General features: G+C 42.0%; 1 protein-coding gene across 1 annotated transcript in view; it reads right to left on the reverse strand.

Annotated features, from left to right (window-relative positions):
• Positions 1-15,935, reverse strand: part of UBXN7 (UBX domain protein 7) — an 87,457-nt gene that overhangs the window by 43,398 nt on the left and 28,124 nt on the right. The window contains exons 2-3 of the mRNA XM_036352032.1: positions 7,488-7,635; positions 4,953-5,020 (exon numbers count right to left, since the gene is read on the reverse strand). Of these exons, the coding sequence (XP_036207925.1) occupies positions 4,953-5,020; positions 7,488-7,635 (216 nt within the window). The remainder of the gene's footprint in view (positions 1-4,952; positions 5,021-7,487; positions 7,636-15,935) is intronic.

Here is a 15,935-nt window from a genome sequence, read left to right on the forward strand (position 1 = left end):
AAACCGGTTAGGGCTCCATTGATCTTTAGAGAAAGAGTGGAAGGGAGGGAGGAGGAGGAAGGGAGGGAAGGAAGGAAAGAGAGGAAGAAATATCAATCTGAGAGAGACATACTGAATGGTTGTCCCCCACACATGTCCCAACTGGGGATGGGGATCAAACTTGCAACCAAGAGACATGTCTTTGATCAGAAATCAAACCCAAGACTCTTCAGACTAACGCTCTAACCACTGAACCAAACCGGCCAGGGCTCGGCATGAAGCTTTTTAAAAAAAATTACTGGTAACAAATAATATCAGTTGTTTGCCTTGAAGCAATAACAGGCTTTGTTTATATTTTAAAAAATGTCTGTCCAATGCCTAAATCTAAATAACCATAGTCTGTCCAAAGGAAAAAAAATAAACAAATGGACTATATCAAACTTAAAAGGTTTTGCACAGCAAAGTAAACCATCAACAAAACAAAAAGACAATCTACTAAATGGGAGAAGCAATTTGTCAATGGTACATCTGATAAGGGGTTAATATCCAAAATTTATGAAGGATTCATGCAACTCAACACCAAAAACCCCCCCCAAACAATCCAATTAAAAAATGGCAGAGGATGCCCTGGCTGGTTTGGCTCAGTGGATAGAGGGCTCAGTGGATAGAGCACTGGTGTGTGGACTGAAGGGTCCCGGGTTTGATTCTGATCAGGGGCATGTGCCTGGCTTGTGGGCTCGATCCCCAGTGGGGGGCATGCAGGAGGCAGCTGATCAGTGATTCTCATCATTGATGTTTCTATCTCTATCCCCCTTCCCTCTCCCTTCATCTCTGAAAAAAAATATTTTTTTTAAAAAAAGGCAGAGGACCTGGATAGATACTTCTCCAAAAAAGACATACAGATGAACCACAGACATATGAAAAGATACTCAATGTCACTAACTGTCAGAGAAATGCAAATTGAAACCATCCTATATAATAAAAGAGAAACATGCAAACTAACCATCTTTCTGCTACACTCGAGCCACGCCACCAATCAATCAGGAGCGAGTATGCAATTTAACTCAACTAAGATGGCTGCAGCCACGGAGCTGGAGCGAGCAGGAGGCTTGGGTTGGCCCAGGCGATGGAGGAAGCCAAGCTTCCCACCTGCCCTGGCTGGCCCTCATCTCCGCTCAAGGCTACAAAGTTTCAATTATAGAAGACAAATAAATCTCAGAAATAAAGGAAAAAAGCAAAAAAGGAGAGGCTGGGAGCTTGGGTCGCCGGGGCCCATGGCCAGCCTCAAAACGGCCATCGGCCCCTCACCCAGGCTGGCCAGGCACCCCAGAGGGACTCCTTCACCCTGAAGAGACTGTGGGCAGCTTGAAAACAGCCATCAGCCCCTCACCCAGGCTGGCCAGGCACCCCAGAGGGACCCCCCACACCCTGAAGGGGCTGTGACTAGCCTGCAAACAGCCATCAGCCCCTCACCCAGACTGGTCAGGTACCTCAGTGGGACCCCCACCCTGATCCGGGACACCCTTAAGGGTAAACCAGCCAGCCCCCACCCGTGCACCAGGCCTCTATCCTATATAATAAAAGGATAATATGCAAACTGACCCTAACAGCAGAAAGACTGGGAATGACTGGTCACTATGACACACACTGACCACCAGGGGGCAGACGCTCAATGCAGGAGCTGCCCCCTGGTGGTCAGTGTGCTCCCACAGGTGGAGCTCTGCTCAGCCACAAGCCAGGCTGATGGCTGCCAGCACAGCAGTGGTGGTGGGAGCCTCTCCTGCCTCCTCAGCAGCATTAAGGATGTCCAACTGCAGCTTAGGCCTGCTTCCCGCTGGCAAGTGGACATCCCCCAAGGGCTCCCGAGCTGCCAGAGGAATGCCTGACTGCCAGCTTAGGCCCAATCCCCTGGTGAGCGGGCCTAAGCCAGCAGGTAGACATCCCCCGAGGGGTCCCAGACTTCGAGAGGGCACAGGCCAGGCTGAGGGACCCCCCGGAGTGCACACATTTTTGTGCACCGGGCCTTTAGTAATGATATATCACCTCACACTTATAAGAATGGCTATCAATAAATCCACCAACAGCACTGTTGGTGGGAATGCAGATTGATGCACCAGTATGGAGGCTCCTCAAAAAATTAAAAATGTTGCCCTGGCCTGTTTGGGTCAGTGGTTAGAGCATTGGCCAGAGTACTGAACAGTTGTGGGTTTAACACCAGGTCAAGGGCACGTACCTCAGTTGCAGGTTCAATAACCAGCCCCAGTGAGGGCACAAGTGGGAGGCAACCAATCAATGTGTCTCTCTCATGATGATGTTTCTTACTCCACTCCCTCTAAAAAAATCAATGGAAAAAATATCCTTGTTGAGGATTAACAACAACAAAAAAAAATTCCCAGTTTGTCAGCAATCAAGTAAAAGTAATGTCCCATGAAAAAAGCAGCTAATTTAGCTTGCAACTCAAACAACTGTACAAGAACTTTTCCTTAAAACCACAGTATCTCAATATGCAGAAGTGTTTTGTGCACACATCCTATTTCATCAAACAGAATAGTTTAAAAAACATGTATTCAAGGGTTAAGATTAAATGAAATTAATTTTTACTGCTTCATCAAGATATTAAACAAAATTGTCTTTTTAAAAAAACTCCAAGTGTGTGGCAATGAAGAATTCAATGAGTAGTAAGTAGTACAGTTTGGTGCCACTACCCTGATTTAATTAAGATGCAGCAGTTTGATCCATCATTACTTTTGAGCCATCAATCCAAATATCAACACAGTGAAAAAAGCAAGTAACTTCTTGGCATTATATGAATATAATAATAGTTTTGATCTTACAGACACCCTGAAAAGGTAATGGAAACCCCTGACCACATTTTAAGAATCTCACTTTAGCCCAGCTGGTGTGACTCAGTGGTTGAGCATCAACCTATGAACCAGGAGGTCAAGTTCAATTCCCCATCTGGGCAAATGCCAGGGTTCTGGGCTTGATCCCCAGTGGGGGCATGCAGGAGGATGATTCTCTCTCATCATTGATGTTTCTATCTCTCTCTCTCCCTAAGGTCTTCTCTGAAATCAATAAAAAATATATATTTTTTTTAAAATCACACTTTAAATTAATACTGTCCTAAAAAGAAATAATTCTCTAAAGACCTTCCTTAAGTTATAATAAGGAACAATAGTAACAGTTTGGACTGAATTCCTAATTGTATAAAGCCATTCTCATCCTCTTCCTAATGTATATCAAACCAGAGATAAAAGGAGGAAAGTGAGATTTCAAATGGGAACTCTTTTGCCTCTGTTCAATAATAAACAACACAAAATCTATTTCCTGTTGTCTTTCTCCACTCAAAGATCTCGCCTTCTTCCTTGCAATAAAGAAAAGATAAAGCTCCCAAGGTATTACTCCTTGGCTCTAAAAATCTATTCACAACATTTATATTTTTAAAAATTATTACTTGCTTTATTCTGGAATATTAACAACACAATGGCTAAATCAAACACAGAAAGCACACATTATACTTCAATATTCAGATCTTATCATTTTCTTCCTTCCATCTCTATTTCTGAATTGAAACAGTATATCACTTTATTTCTTGCTACAGTAAACTCCAAAGTTAAAGATCAATCTTTAAAAAAAAAAACCACCTCTCAACTAAGGTGCTTTTTCAAATCAAAAGATATGGCCCTGGCCTGTGTGGTCCAGGTGGTTGGGCATCATCCCATGCACCAAAAGGTCGCAGGATGGATTCCAGGTCAGCGCTCATAACCCAGGATGCTCACTCGGATTCCCAGTGGGGGGCTTGCAGGAGGCAATGAATCGATGGATGTTTCTCTCTCACATTGATGTTTCTCTCTCGCCCTCTTCCTCTCCCTCTAAAATCAATGAAAAACATATTTAAAAAAAAATGATATGGTTTATACAAAACTAACGAACAAAATAGAAACAGACTCAACAGACTGACAACTGTAGAGGGGAGGGAGCAGGGGTCTGGGTGAAAAAGGTTTAAGTAAAAAAGGATTAAGTAAAAAACAAAACAAAACAACCCTCATAGACAGATGATGGGGAGAGACAGGAGAGGGTAAAGGGAGGATAAGTGGTGATGTAAAGAGACTTGACTTGGGGTGGTAAACACACAATACAATATACAGATGATGTATTATAGAACTGTACGCCTGAAACCTTTAATTTTATTAACCAGTGTCACCCCAATAAATTCAATGTTTAAAAAGATATGGTTTATATGCTTTTCTTCATCCCTGTCTTTCTTTGTTCTCCTTTAGTCTAGTTTAGCTATAAAACTTTTCATAGGCCTATTTCTCTGCATTACTGTCCTCAGTATGTACTATATAGATTTCTATGCATTTGTCTACCCAACTAGATTACTTTATCTTCAATTTTTTAATATATCTTTTAATGTCTACAATATTTGGCTCACAGAAGGTAAATAAGTGTTTATGAGACTAAAACTATAAATTTTCTTTAAATCTGGTTAAACATCCTCCTATTTTCTACCATATTTTCTTTGCACCCAGATAGATAAAATTTTTTTTACATGGATAAGGTATCATTTCTCCTTTGTTCAAAATAGGAATAGCTTGTCTAGAAATTAAAAAAGAGTGAATGTAAGGCATATCAAGACAGTAAGATTATGACAGTCAGGTAGATATCCAGAACATAAAATAATTGGCATCTTTAATGAGAGATTGACTGGTTTCCATTATAAGGCAGCAGTTCTTTTTGTTAATTTTACTCTCTTTGGCTTCCTGTAACAAATATCAATGTTTTAATCTAGTTCACTCCTTGGAAAGATCAATTGTACAACGTTCCTAAAAAGAATACAGAATTACAAGATAAGAATTGACTCTATACTTGAAGTAACAATTTGAGCAAGCCTTCACATCTTCTGATTGCTTCATTAAAATCCTAGAAACAACAAAAAGTCAAACAAAACTAAGGAAAAAAGGGAAACTTACCACCAAACAAAGGTTCTGGTTCTACCAATATTTCCTGCTTTTGAGGAATTGGGGCACGAACTTCTTCTCTATTAAAAAAAGTGGGAAAATATCAAAATTAAACAGTTTTTTTGCTACCTGTTCCCTCTGTAACTATTGTGAATGCATTCAAATTAATAAGTAAAATGAGTACCAATCTTAGTGAATTTTAGGAACCACAGTGATAAATGATTGTTAGATGGTTTCCATATAGAGATCAACTGGAATAAAGTACATGGCACAGATATCTCAAATAATTTACAAAGGAAGAGAACAAACAAAAATAAAAAGTTATTTCCCCTTTCCTCTCAAGTTCTCTACCTTAAATTCTTCCCAAGAAAAAGAGAGGGAATTAAAAAAAAAAAAAATCAGGCAAAAAATTTAATTGAAAAATATTGGCTTAATGAAAGCACTATTACTACCATATCAAATAAGTAATTAAATTACACTGATATAGTAAAATAAGCTTAAACAAACATGCAGTGAATTTTATGTAGTTATGAAGATGGCCAACACAGGTATTGCCCTGAATTATTTATTAAGTAGATCCTACTATACACAAAACAGAAAAAGTAATTACTCCTCTTATAAAAGCCTATAAACTCTTCAAAGTTTACCTCTATAGAGTTTACTAATAATCTATCTCTTCCGGTAAAAAAATACTTTAGATATACTGTTAAAATGGTGTATGTTCCTTTAAATATTAGTTTATTTTATAGTTTTAACCCAAATACTAAATTCTGCTGATTAATTTTCATAGCAAATAGTAAGTTCCAAATTTATTATCTTCCTGCTTACAATAAATGTTAATTTAAGTTAGGCCCTATGTTTTCCATTCAGATGTGTCTAATAATAATAGCTGAACTGAAGGCCCTGTTTTTTGATATCTGAGAGTTGAAAATCCAAAACATACTTTATGAAATAAGGTTTGTATATTCATTTGTCAACAAGAACTAACATCCTGTAATCAAATAACTACACAAAGAAATATGCAATAAGACAAATGACTGAAGAATAAAGGATAATTCAAAATTATGTTAATAGTTTTTCCTATTAGATTATCATTCACTGCTTACACACAGAATTTCATTGATCTGAAGGAACAATGTGTCTGTAAGAGGAAGCTCTTAATCCTCTTCCATCAAAGAAAAATAGGTCATTATTTTAAGAAAACGAATAATTTAAAAGACATCTTTTACCTAAATAAATCTTTCCATTATTAGCATACCTCACTTTTACATATACATATATAATTATTTCAATCAGTAGTTGTCCCTCTATAGAAAGACTTGATTACTACATATTTGAGGTTATCTGTTCCAAATTGTTAACAACCTAACAAGATGGAAGAATGGAATAGAATAAGGTGAACTGTAAAGAGTGAAAATTACAGTTTAGGAATTAGAAGCCACTACCAAATGTTAACCAATTAGCAATACAAATAATCTAAGTCAAATTATAATGTAATTCAGTAGGGAAAAACATTCATTTATCAAAACTATTTCAAACACAATTAAGGTATTTCCCAAATCTGCTGTGAATAACTGTTACCCAAGTTTCTATAAAATTAATGATGTTTTCATATTGATTTGCATGCTAAGTTGAGAGAGAATGGGATATCACACCTGAACTACATGGCCAAGATTGAGAGAGAAAAGAACTTTATAAAATATTAATAATGATCTCTAAAGTTCATGCTTCATGTGGAAACGATATTACTCTGGAACCTGGAACTATATCAATAAAAGAGGAAAAAATGTCCTGAATGTTATTTGGCCTCTAAAATCTGTCTAATTTAGTAAAAATAAAATCCATGTCTTCTGTCTATCCCTATTTAAAGAGATTCCTCTATTATGAGTATTAAGTCTTAAGGATCTTTTAAATTTTGTGTTTTGTTTTGTTTTAAATGTTTCTTTGAGTAACATTCATTTCTAATATTTTCCAAAAACTGTTGGAATTTTGCCCAAAAGGTATTCATTTCAAACTCTCATTGGTATCAAATATAAAGGGCAAAAAATAACAACTCTATTTAACATTTATGACTATTCTCTATATAGTGCCATATACAGTAGGTGCTTCTAATAACCTAACTACGGTATAAAAGACTAGAATTATTTTTCAAAATTTTTTCACGGCAGCTCAAAACTTTCCTAGGACAATGTAAGAAAATCCAGAATTGGGAAATCTCAACTTTATTGGGTTTTACTTCCATATCTGCTACTTAAATGCTGTGTGTGTAACTTGAGAAAATGGCCATGCCTCTGTTTCCTCAACTGTAAAACATGGGTAATAATGCCATCCTACAGGATTCTTTTGAGGATTAAATAATAGATAAGACATAACAGTGCTTTCGAGAATTTAAAATCAGTATAAAAATTTCTATTTGACACTTTTCCAGATGCTCTCAACTATAATTTTTTTTTCAAATACTGAGAATTAACCTGATAAAAATGCAGTTACTCAATATAACAGTAACAGGCAGGGGGTTGCTCCTAACAAGAAATAAGAAATTCATACTCTGTGTGTGGTCTAACAGTGGAGACACTTGCTGAACTGGTACTGGGCTCTTCAGCGATTCCACCACCATCCAAAAACATTGTGACTGCCATCTCCAGATTATTGTTGCAGGCTTCAAGCATATGTTTCCCAACACTTTCACTTGCACCTGAAATAGCAGAAAGGTTAAAGGTTAAAAAAAAAGACACCTTTTTATATTCAGTTCTTAGAATACAGAATTCCCCAAAACAGTACATTTTCCCTTTAAGAATGAATAACTTAGCCCAACTGGTGTGGTTTAGTGGTTGAGCCCATGAACCAAGAGTTCCCTGGTTCGATTCCCGGTCAGGGCACATGCTCAGGTTGTAGGCTTGATCCCCAGTAAGGTGTGTGCAGGAGGCAGTCAATCTATGTCTCTCTTTCATAGATGTTTCTTTCTCTCTATCCCTCTCCCTTCCTCTCTCTCTAAAAATCAATAAAAACATTATTTTAAAAAAACACAAATGTCTTAAAAAAAACCCCACTATTTAAACTTCTATACTGTTGGCACATTCTCCCTCTCAGGAGCATGCCTGTGCCTTTCCCTTCCCCCTCTTCTTCCCCACTGGTGTGCATTTCCCAAACTCTAAGGGTCACCACAAGACTTGCAACCAGGGAAGCAAATGGGCAGTGGCAGCTCAACCCAGGCTAACTCCCTGAACCTGTATCCAAGGCCCTTTTCTCTAACTTTCCAGTGGGCCAGAGCAGCCCCACCTAGGCTCTCTCCTGTTGCTTTTTCTATCCTAAGCCCTTCCCTGTTTCACTGTCCCCAGCTTTAATAAACATAATCTCAAAATTATTATAAAATAAAATAAACAAATTTCTACCCTGTTGCTATAATGTGGCATAGACAGAGCTGGAAAAGAAAGTAGCTCTAGCCGGTTTGTCTTGGTGGATAGAGTGCTGGCCTATGGACTGTGAAGGGTCTTGGCTTCAATTCCTGGTCAAAGGCATGTACCCTGGTTGCTGGCCCTGGTTGAAGTACGTGCTGGAGGCAACCAGTCAATGTGTCTCTCTCACATAGATGTTTCTCTCTCTCTCTCTCTCTCTCTCTCTCTCTCTCTATATCTCCCCCTCCTTTCTACTCTAAAAAATCAATATAGGAGAAACCAAGATGGCAGCATAGGCAAACACCGGAAATTGCTGCCTCCCACAACAAATTCAAAAATACAACTAAAAGACAAAACGGACATCACCCAGAACCACAGGAAGGCTGGCTGAGTGGAAATTCTACAACTAGAAGGAAAGAGAAAAGCACACTGAGACCCAGAGGAGGTGCAGAGGTACGGAGGAGCACATGGCAGGGGCTGGCGACTGAGAACGCAGCTGTCTTTTTGAATCAGGAGGGAGTCACAAGCCCCTGACTGCTCTGAACTCCACTTCTGGGTGAGTCTCTGGGGACCCAGACTCATACAGGTAGAGACTGGACTGTCTGGCAGCAGGCAGAACTCAGAAGTTGAGGGCGGCTTTCTCTCTCGGGTGCTTGCAGCGATTACCAGAACACTGAGACGCGGGGCCCCTTAGGGCAGGGCTGAGGATCAGCCATAGCTGCTTGTTCCACCCTGTTGATTCCCTGGGACCCCGCCCCACCCAAGCTGCAGCAGAGGCTTTTGCATATGAATGCCCTGGCCCTTTGCAATCTGAAAATTACCTAACAAACTGTAGCTGGACCAGACAGACCCAGAACTTCCAAAAGAAGGCCCAAGGCCCCACAGCAGCATGCATTGCTTCACAGCTGGACCTCATTTGGGCACCTCCAAACCCCAAACAAGGAAGGGGAATCTGCAGATCTCTTTGTAGCTCCTGCTGGGTAGCCTCAGACAGAGGCTAAATTAGCACTTCCTTAGATCCAAGAGCCAGTGTACCCAGTGGTCAGAGTGGGACCATCCAATTACAACTCCTCAGATCCATAAGGGACACACTCAGGAGGCAGACTCAGTGAGCACCAAAGCCCCACTGAAGCAAGTCTTGCCTCATAAGGTTGTCTTCAACACAGAAGTTCTCCCACTGCAGACACAGCTGACTCTCACAGCCAATTGGCCTGGAGGTCAATTCCTCCCAGTGATACCTACAACAATCAAGGCTTAACTACAACAAGACCGTGCACAAAGCCCACAAGGGGGTGCACCAAGAGTGTCTACCTCAGGTAATTGGGGAGGCTGAGCCACTGGGCCCTATAGGACACCCAGCACACAAAGCCACTCTACCCACACAGGGAAGCATAAAAAATGTGGAGACAAAGACACAGGTCACAAATGACAGAAATGGAGGAAAGCAAACTACTGGATATAGAGTTCAAAACCACACTTTTAAGGTTTTTCAAGAACTTTCTAGAAACCGCCAACAAACTTAATGAGACCCTCAAGAAATCTAGTGAGACCCTCGAGATTATGATAAAGGACCAACTAGAAATTAAGCATACATTGATTGAAATAAAGGATATTATGCAGACTCCCAACAGCAGACTAGAGGATCGCAAGAATCAAATCAAAGATTTGAAATACGAAGAAGCAAAAAACACCCAACCGGAAAAGCAAAATGAAAAAAGAATCCAAAAATACAAAGATAGTGTAAGGAGCCTCTGGGACAGCTTCAAGTGTACCAACATCCGAATTATAGGGGTGCCAGAAGAAGAGAGAGGGCAAGATATTGAAAACCTATTTGAAGAAATAATGACAGAAAACTTCCCCCACCTGGTGAAAGAAATAGACTTACAAGTCCAGGAAGCGCAGAGAACCCCAAACAAAAGGAATCCAAAGAGGACCACACCAAGACACATCATAATTAAAATGACAAGAGCAAAAGACAAAGAGAGAATCTTAAAAGCAGCAAGAGAAAGAAACTCAGTTACCTAGAAGGGAATACCCATTCGACTGTCAGCTGATTTCTCAACAGAAACTATGCAGGCCAGAAAGGAATGGCAAGAAATATTCAAAGTGATGAATGCCAAGAACCTACAACCAAGATTACTTTATCCAGCAAAGCTATCATTCAGAATTGAAGGTCAGATAAAGAACTTCACAGATAAGGAAAAGCTAAAAGAGTTCATCACCACCAAACCAGTATTATATGAAACCAGTATTATATGAAATGCTGAAAGGTATCCTTTAAGAAGAGGAAGAAGAAGAAAAAGGTAAAGATACAAATTATGAACAACAAATACACATCTATCAACAAGTGAATCTAAAAATCAAGTGAATAAATAATCTGATGAACAGAATAAACTGGTGATTATAATAGAATCAGGGGCATTGAAAGGGAGTGGACTGACTATTCTTGGGGGGGGGGGGGAAGGGGTGTGGGGGATGCTAGAAGAGACTGGATAAAAATCGTGCACCTATGGATGAGGACAGTGGGGGAGGAGGGGGAGGATGGAGAGGGGGTGGGAACCGGGTGGAGGGGAGCTATGGGGGGAAAAAGAAGAACAACTGTAATAATCTGAACAATAAAGATTTAATTAAAAAAATCAATATAGACAAATATCCTCGTGTGAGGATTAACAAAAAAAGTAGCAGCATTAAAAGTTTTCCTTCATAATAAAACAAAAACTAAATATTTACCTGACATTTCTTTAAATGGACTATGTATTTGTTAATAAACTGAAAAAGATAAAGAAAAATCAAAGACTACATTCTAGAAAATTGAAAAATTATTAAAGAATACATTTCAGTTAGTATTTCTCTCTTTTTTTGTAAATCCTCACCTGAGGGTAAGTTTCTATTGATGCTAGAGAAAGGGAGAGAGAAACATCAATCAGTTGCCTCCCATATGTACCTTGACCAGAGATCAAACCCACAACTTGGGTTTATGCCCTGACCAGGAATCGAACCCACAAGCTTTTGGTGTAAGTCGCTCCAGCCAACAGTATTTCACTTCTATTAAAAAGGAAGCATTTTGCCCTAGCTGGTTTGGCTCAGTGGATAGAGCATCAGACTAAAGGGTCCCGGGTTCGATTCCAGTCAAGGGCACATGCCTAGTTATGGGATCCATCCCCAGTGAGGGGGAGTGCAGGAGGCAGCCGATCAGTGATTCTCTCTCATCATTGATGTTTCTATCTCTCTTCCTCACCCTTCCTCTCTGAAATAAAAATAAAATTAAAAAGGAAGCACTTTCGCCGAGGCCGGTTTGGCTCAGTGGATAGAGCGTCGGCCTGCGGACTGGAGGATCCCGGGTTCGATTCCGGTCAGGGCATGTACCTTGGTTGCGGGCACATCCCCAGTAGGAGATGTGCAGAAGGCGGCTGATCGATGTTTCTCTCTCATTGATGTTTCTAACTCTCTGTCTCTCTCCCTTCCTCTCTGTAAAAAATCAATAAAATATATAAAAAAAAAAAAGGAAGCACTTTTCATAACAATGGGAGAGTAATAAGATAGAACATTTTTGTCAAAGATATAACTAAGTCAAAACCTGGTAAGAAATGTTAATCTTCATCATTTAAAACTGGCCCTATCACACACTTACACATTTGTAAAGCCAGCATAGTCTTCCAGATGCAATATAAATTAGAAAAATAATTTTACAATATGTATCAAGAAACATAAAAATACTCATTCCTTTTTTTGACCCAGTAATTTGGGTTTCTAGTAAAAAGATGTATTCTCTATTATTTACTCTATATAATACATGAATAAACATACTCAGTGTAACTTCAGTTAAAATGAAAAACGAAAACAACATAAACATCCAATAGAGTCTGATTTATAGAATCTATTTGATAAAACATACTGTAGTCATTAAAAAGCATCACAGGGCCCGGTCAGTGCGGCTCAATGGGTGAGCATTGACCTATGAACCAGGAGGTCACAGTTCAATTCCAGCTTCGGGCATATGCCTGGTTGCGGGCTCAATTCCCAGTGTGCGGTGTGCAGGAGGCAGCCAATCAATGATTCTCTCTCATCATTGATGTTTCTCTCTCTCTCTCCTTCTCCCATCCTCTCTGAAATAAATAAAAATATATTTAAAAGGAAAAAAAAAAAAGCTTCTCAGGCTTCCCATTGGGATGACTTTCCTTCTACCTGAATGCTGTCCCTTAAATCTACTTCAGTGAGGTCTGCTGGTTGTGTGTGTAGGGGGAGGAGAGGGACTGAAAATGTCTTTACTTTGCTGTCATTCCTGAAAGAGTTTTACTGAATACATGTTCTATTTTATTAAGGCTGACAGCTATTTTCTCTCAGTACATTGAAGATAGCATTCCAATGTCCTATAGCTTCTGTTGTTGCTTCTGGGAAATCAGTTGCTAAAGAAAAACATTTGTATAGCAATCTGTTGTTTCTCTCCAGCTGCTTTTAAGATCTGTCTTTGGTCTTCTGTATTTTCACTCTAATTTGTCAGGGCTTATTTTATTTCTCCTTCTTGGGATTCACTGGACTTCCACGATATATAAGAACTGTTACCTTTTATCAACTCTGAAAAATTCTCAGCCACTTTTATTTAATAACTAGAGGCCCGGTGCACAAAAATTTGTGCACACGGGGTGGGGGGGGGGGGGTCCCTCAGCCCAGCCTGTGCCCTCTCGCAGTCTGGGACCCCTCAAGGGATGTCCACCTGCTGGCTTAGGCCTCTCCCCGGGAAATCAGGCCGAAGCTGGCAGTCAGACATACCTCTGGCAGCCCAGGAGACCTCGGGGGATGTCCACTTGCCAGCGGGAAGCAGGCCTAAGCTGCAGTCGGACATCCTTAGGGCTGCTGAGGAGGCGGGAGAGGCTCCAGCCACCACCGCTGTGATGGCAGCGAACAGCCTAGCTTGTGGCTGAGCAGAGCTCCACCTGTGGGAGCACACTGACCACCAGGGGGCATCTCCTGCATTGAGTGTCTGCCCCCTGGAGGTTAGTGTGTATCATAGTGACCAGTCATTCCCAATCGTTCTGCTGTTAGGGTCAATTTACATATTACCCTTTTATTATATAGCAGTGGTACTCAACCTGTGGGTCGCGACCCCTTTGGGGGGTCAAACTACCCTTTCACAGGGGTTGCCTAAGACCATAGGAAAACACATATATAATTACATATTGTTTTTGTGATTAATCACTATTCTTTAATTATGTTCAATTTGTAACAATGAAATTGGGGGTCACCACAACATGACAAACTGTATTAAAGGGTCGCGGCATTAGGAAGGTTGAGAACCACTGTTATATAGGACAGAGGCCTGGTGCACGGGTGGGGTCCAGCTGGTTTGCCCTGAAGGGTGTCCCGGATAAGGTGGGGGGTCCCACTAGGGTGCCTGGCCAGCCAGGGTGAGGGTTTGAGGGCTGTTTTCAGGCTGGCCACACGCCCTTCTGGGTGAGGGTTCCCACTGGGGTGCCTGGCCAGCCTGGGTGAGGGGCTGATGGCTGTTTGCAGGCTGGTCACGCCCCACAGTGGGGACCTCACCCCATGGGAGTGTGGCCAGCCTGGGTGAGGTGCTGAGGGCTGTTTTCAGGCTGGCCACAGCCCCTTCAGGGTGGGGTCCCTACTAGGGTGCCTGGCCAGCCGGGTGAGGGGCTGAGGGCCGTTTTCAGGCTGGCCACGGCTGCGGGCTGGAAGCAGGTATCTGGGATTTATTTATCTGGCAACCCATGTTCCCTCCTTGAGGGGAGGCCAGGCTGGCTGGAAGCAGGTATCTGGGATTTATTTATCTTCTATAATTGAAACTTTGTAGCCTTGAGCAGAGCTCAGGGTTAGCCAGGGCAGGCGGGAAGCTTGGTTTCCTCCATCGTCGGGGGCAACCTAAGCCTCCTGCTCACTCCAGCTCCATGGCCGCCGCCATCTTTGTGACTGGCGGAGTGAGGGAGTGACAATTAATTTGCATATTACTCTTTTATTAGATAGGACCAGAGGCCTGGTGCACGAAATTCATACAATGGGGGGGGTGTCCCTCAGCCCAGCCTGTGCCCTCTTGCAATCCGGGAGCCCTCGGGGGATGTCCAACTAATGGCTTAGGCCCATTCCCTTCAGGGAGTGGGCCTAAGCCCTAAGCCAGGGGTGGGCAACCCCTGGCACACGTGCCAAACATGGCATGCCAGTAACTTTTGCTGGCACACGGAACCCTCTCTTATAATCTTCCATTTACAATTTTTTTCTTAACATCAACTTTATTTTTCAGATAAATTCAGTGTAGGTGCATCTTAGATAAATAAATAATTTTACATAACAAGTTATCTTGAGAGCTTGTTTTGGAGGTTCTAGCAGGGGAGCGCAGCTACTCGTATACCCTTGACAGAGGACCAATCCTCTCCTCTGGAGGGAAGTTTGTCCTCTTTGACCGAGCGCACAGCCTCAGGAGAGACGCACATGGATCGGTGAGGAAGGAGGGGGACACCTGCCTAGCCAGCCAGATCAGCCGAATCAACCCTGGCAATCAATGGGGTGACAAATGTCGCAGCCAGATAACCCTCACATCCAATAACAAGTTATCTTGACGACCATAGACATGGACTGACAAGAGAGGGGAAGAGCAATTTCTATGCCTCCGCCTTAACTCTCCCTGCCTTCCTAGACCCGACCAGTGTTTTGGTTTCATCCACATACACTGTCAATCTTTGTTCTCAGTGATGAATTTTGTTAAGTCTCGTAATAGGAGTAGCCTGACGGATGAAAGTAGTAGCTCATGCATATCTCTGAAGCTCACGAAATATAAACCTGATGTAAAATCTCTGTCATCAGTGATGCAGCAGCAAAAGTCCCACTGATAACATCAAACGGAGTCACAAAGTTTTCTGTCGGACTATCAGTCTACATGTATACATTAAAAAATAAATGTATTTTTCATCATCATATACTGTGTTTTTGTCGTTTTAATGAATTTTATTACTTCTTCAAGGTTCTTAACATACGTACACCTTAAGAGATATCAAGTAGGCATACCATGTTCTCAAAAAATTAGGGTTGGCACGCAGAAGAATTGTGAGTCAGAGATTTTGCTGGTTTTGGCACGCACTCACAAAAAGGTTGCCCATCCCTGTCCTAAGCCCACAGTCAGACATCCTTGGCACTGCCAGAGGCAGGAGAGGCTCCTGCCACTGCCACTGTGCTCAACAGGCTTCTGGCTGAGCGGCCCTCCCCCTATGGGAGCGCACTGACCACTAGGGGGCAGCTGTTGCGTTGAGCATCTGCCCCTTGGTGGTGAGTGTACGTCACAGTGACCGGTTGTTCCGCCATCGGGCCAAAACCAGCTCTCCGCCATCCTCCGAAGGGTCCCAGATTGTGAGAGGGTGCAAGCCAGGTTGAGGGACCCCACAGGTGCACAATCGGGACCGGGGAGAGACGTGGGAGGTTGGCCAGCCAGGGAGGGTTCGTGGGAGGGCTCCAGGGCGTGTCCAGCCCGTCTCGCCCAATCCCGATCAGCCAGATCCCAGCAGCAAGCTAATCTACCAGTCAGAGCATCTACCCCCTGGTGGTCAGTGCATGTCATAGCAACTAGTTGACCAGTCAACTGTCTTCCCCCTGGTGG

The sequence above is a fragment of the Myotis myotis genome, unplaced genomic scaffold (genome assembly GCF_014108235.1).
Source record: "Myotis myotis isolate mMyoMyo1 unplaced genomic scaffold, mMyoMyo1.p scaffold_m19_p_2, whole genome shotgun sequence".
NCBI classification, from domain to species: Eukaryota; Metazoa; Chordata; class Mammalia; order Chiroptera; family Vespertilionidae; genus Myotis; species Myotis myotis.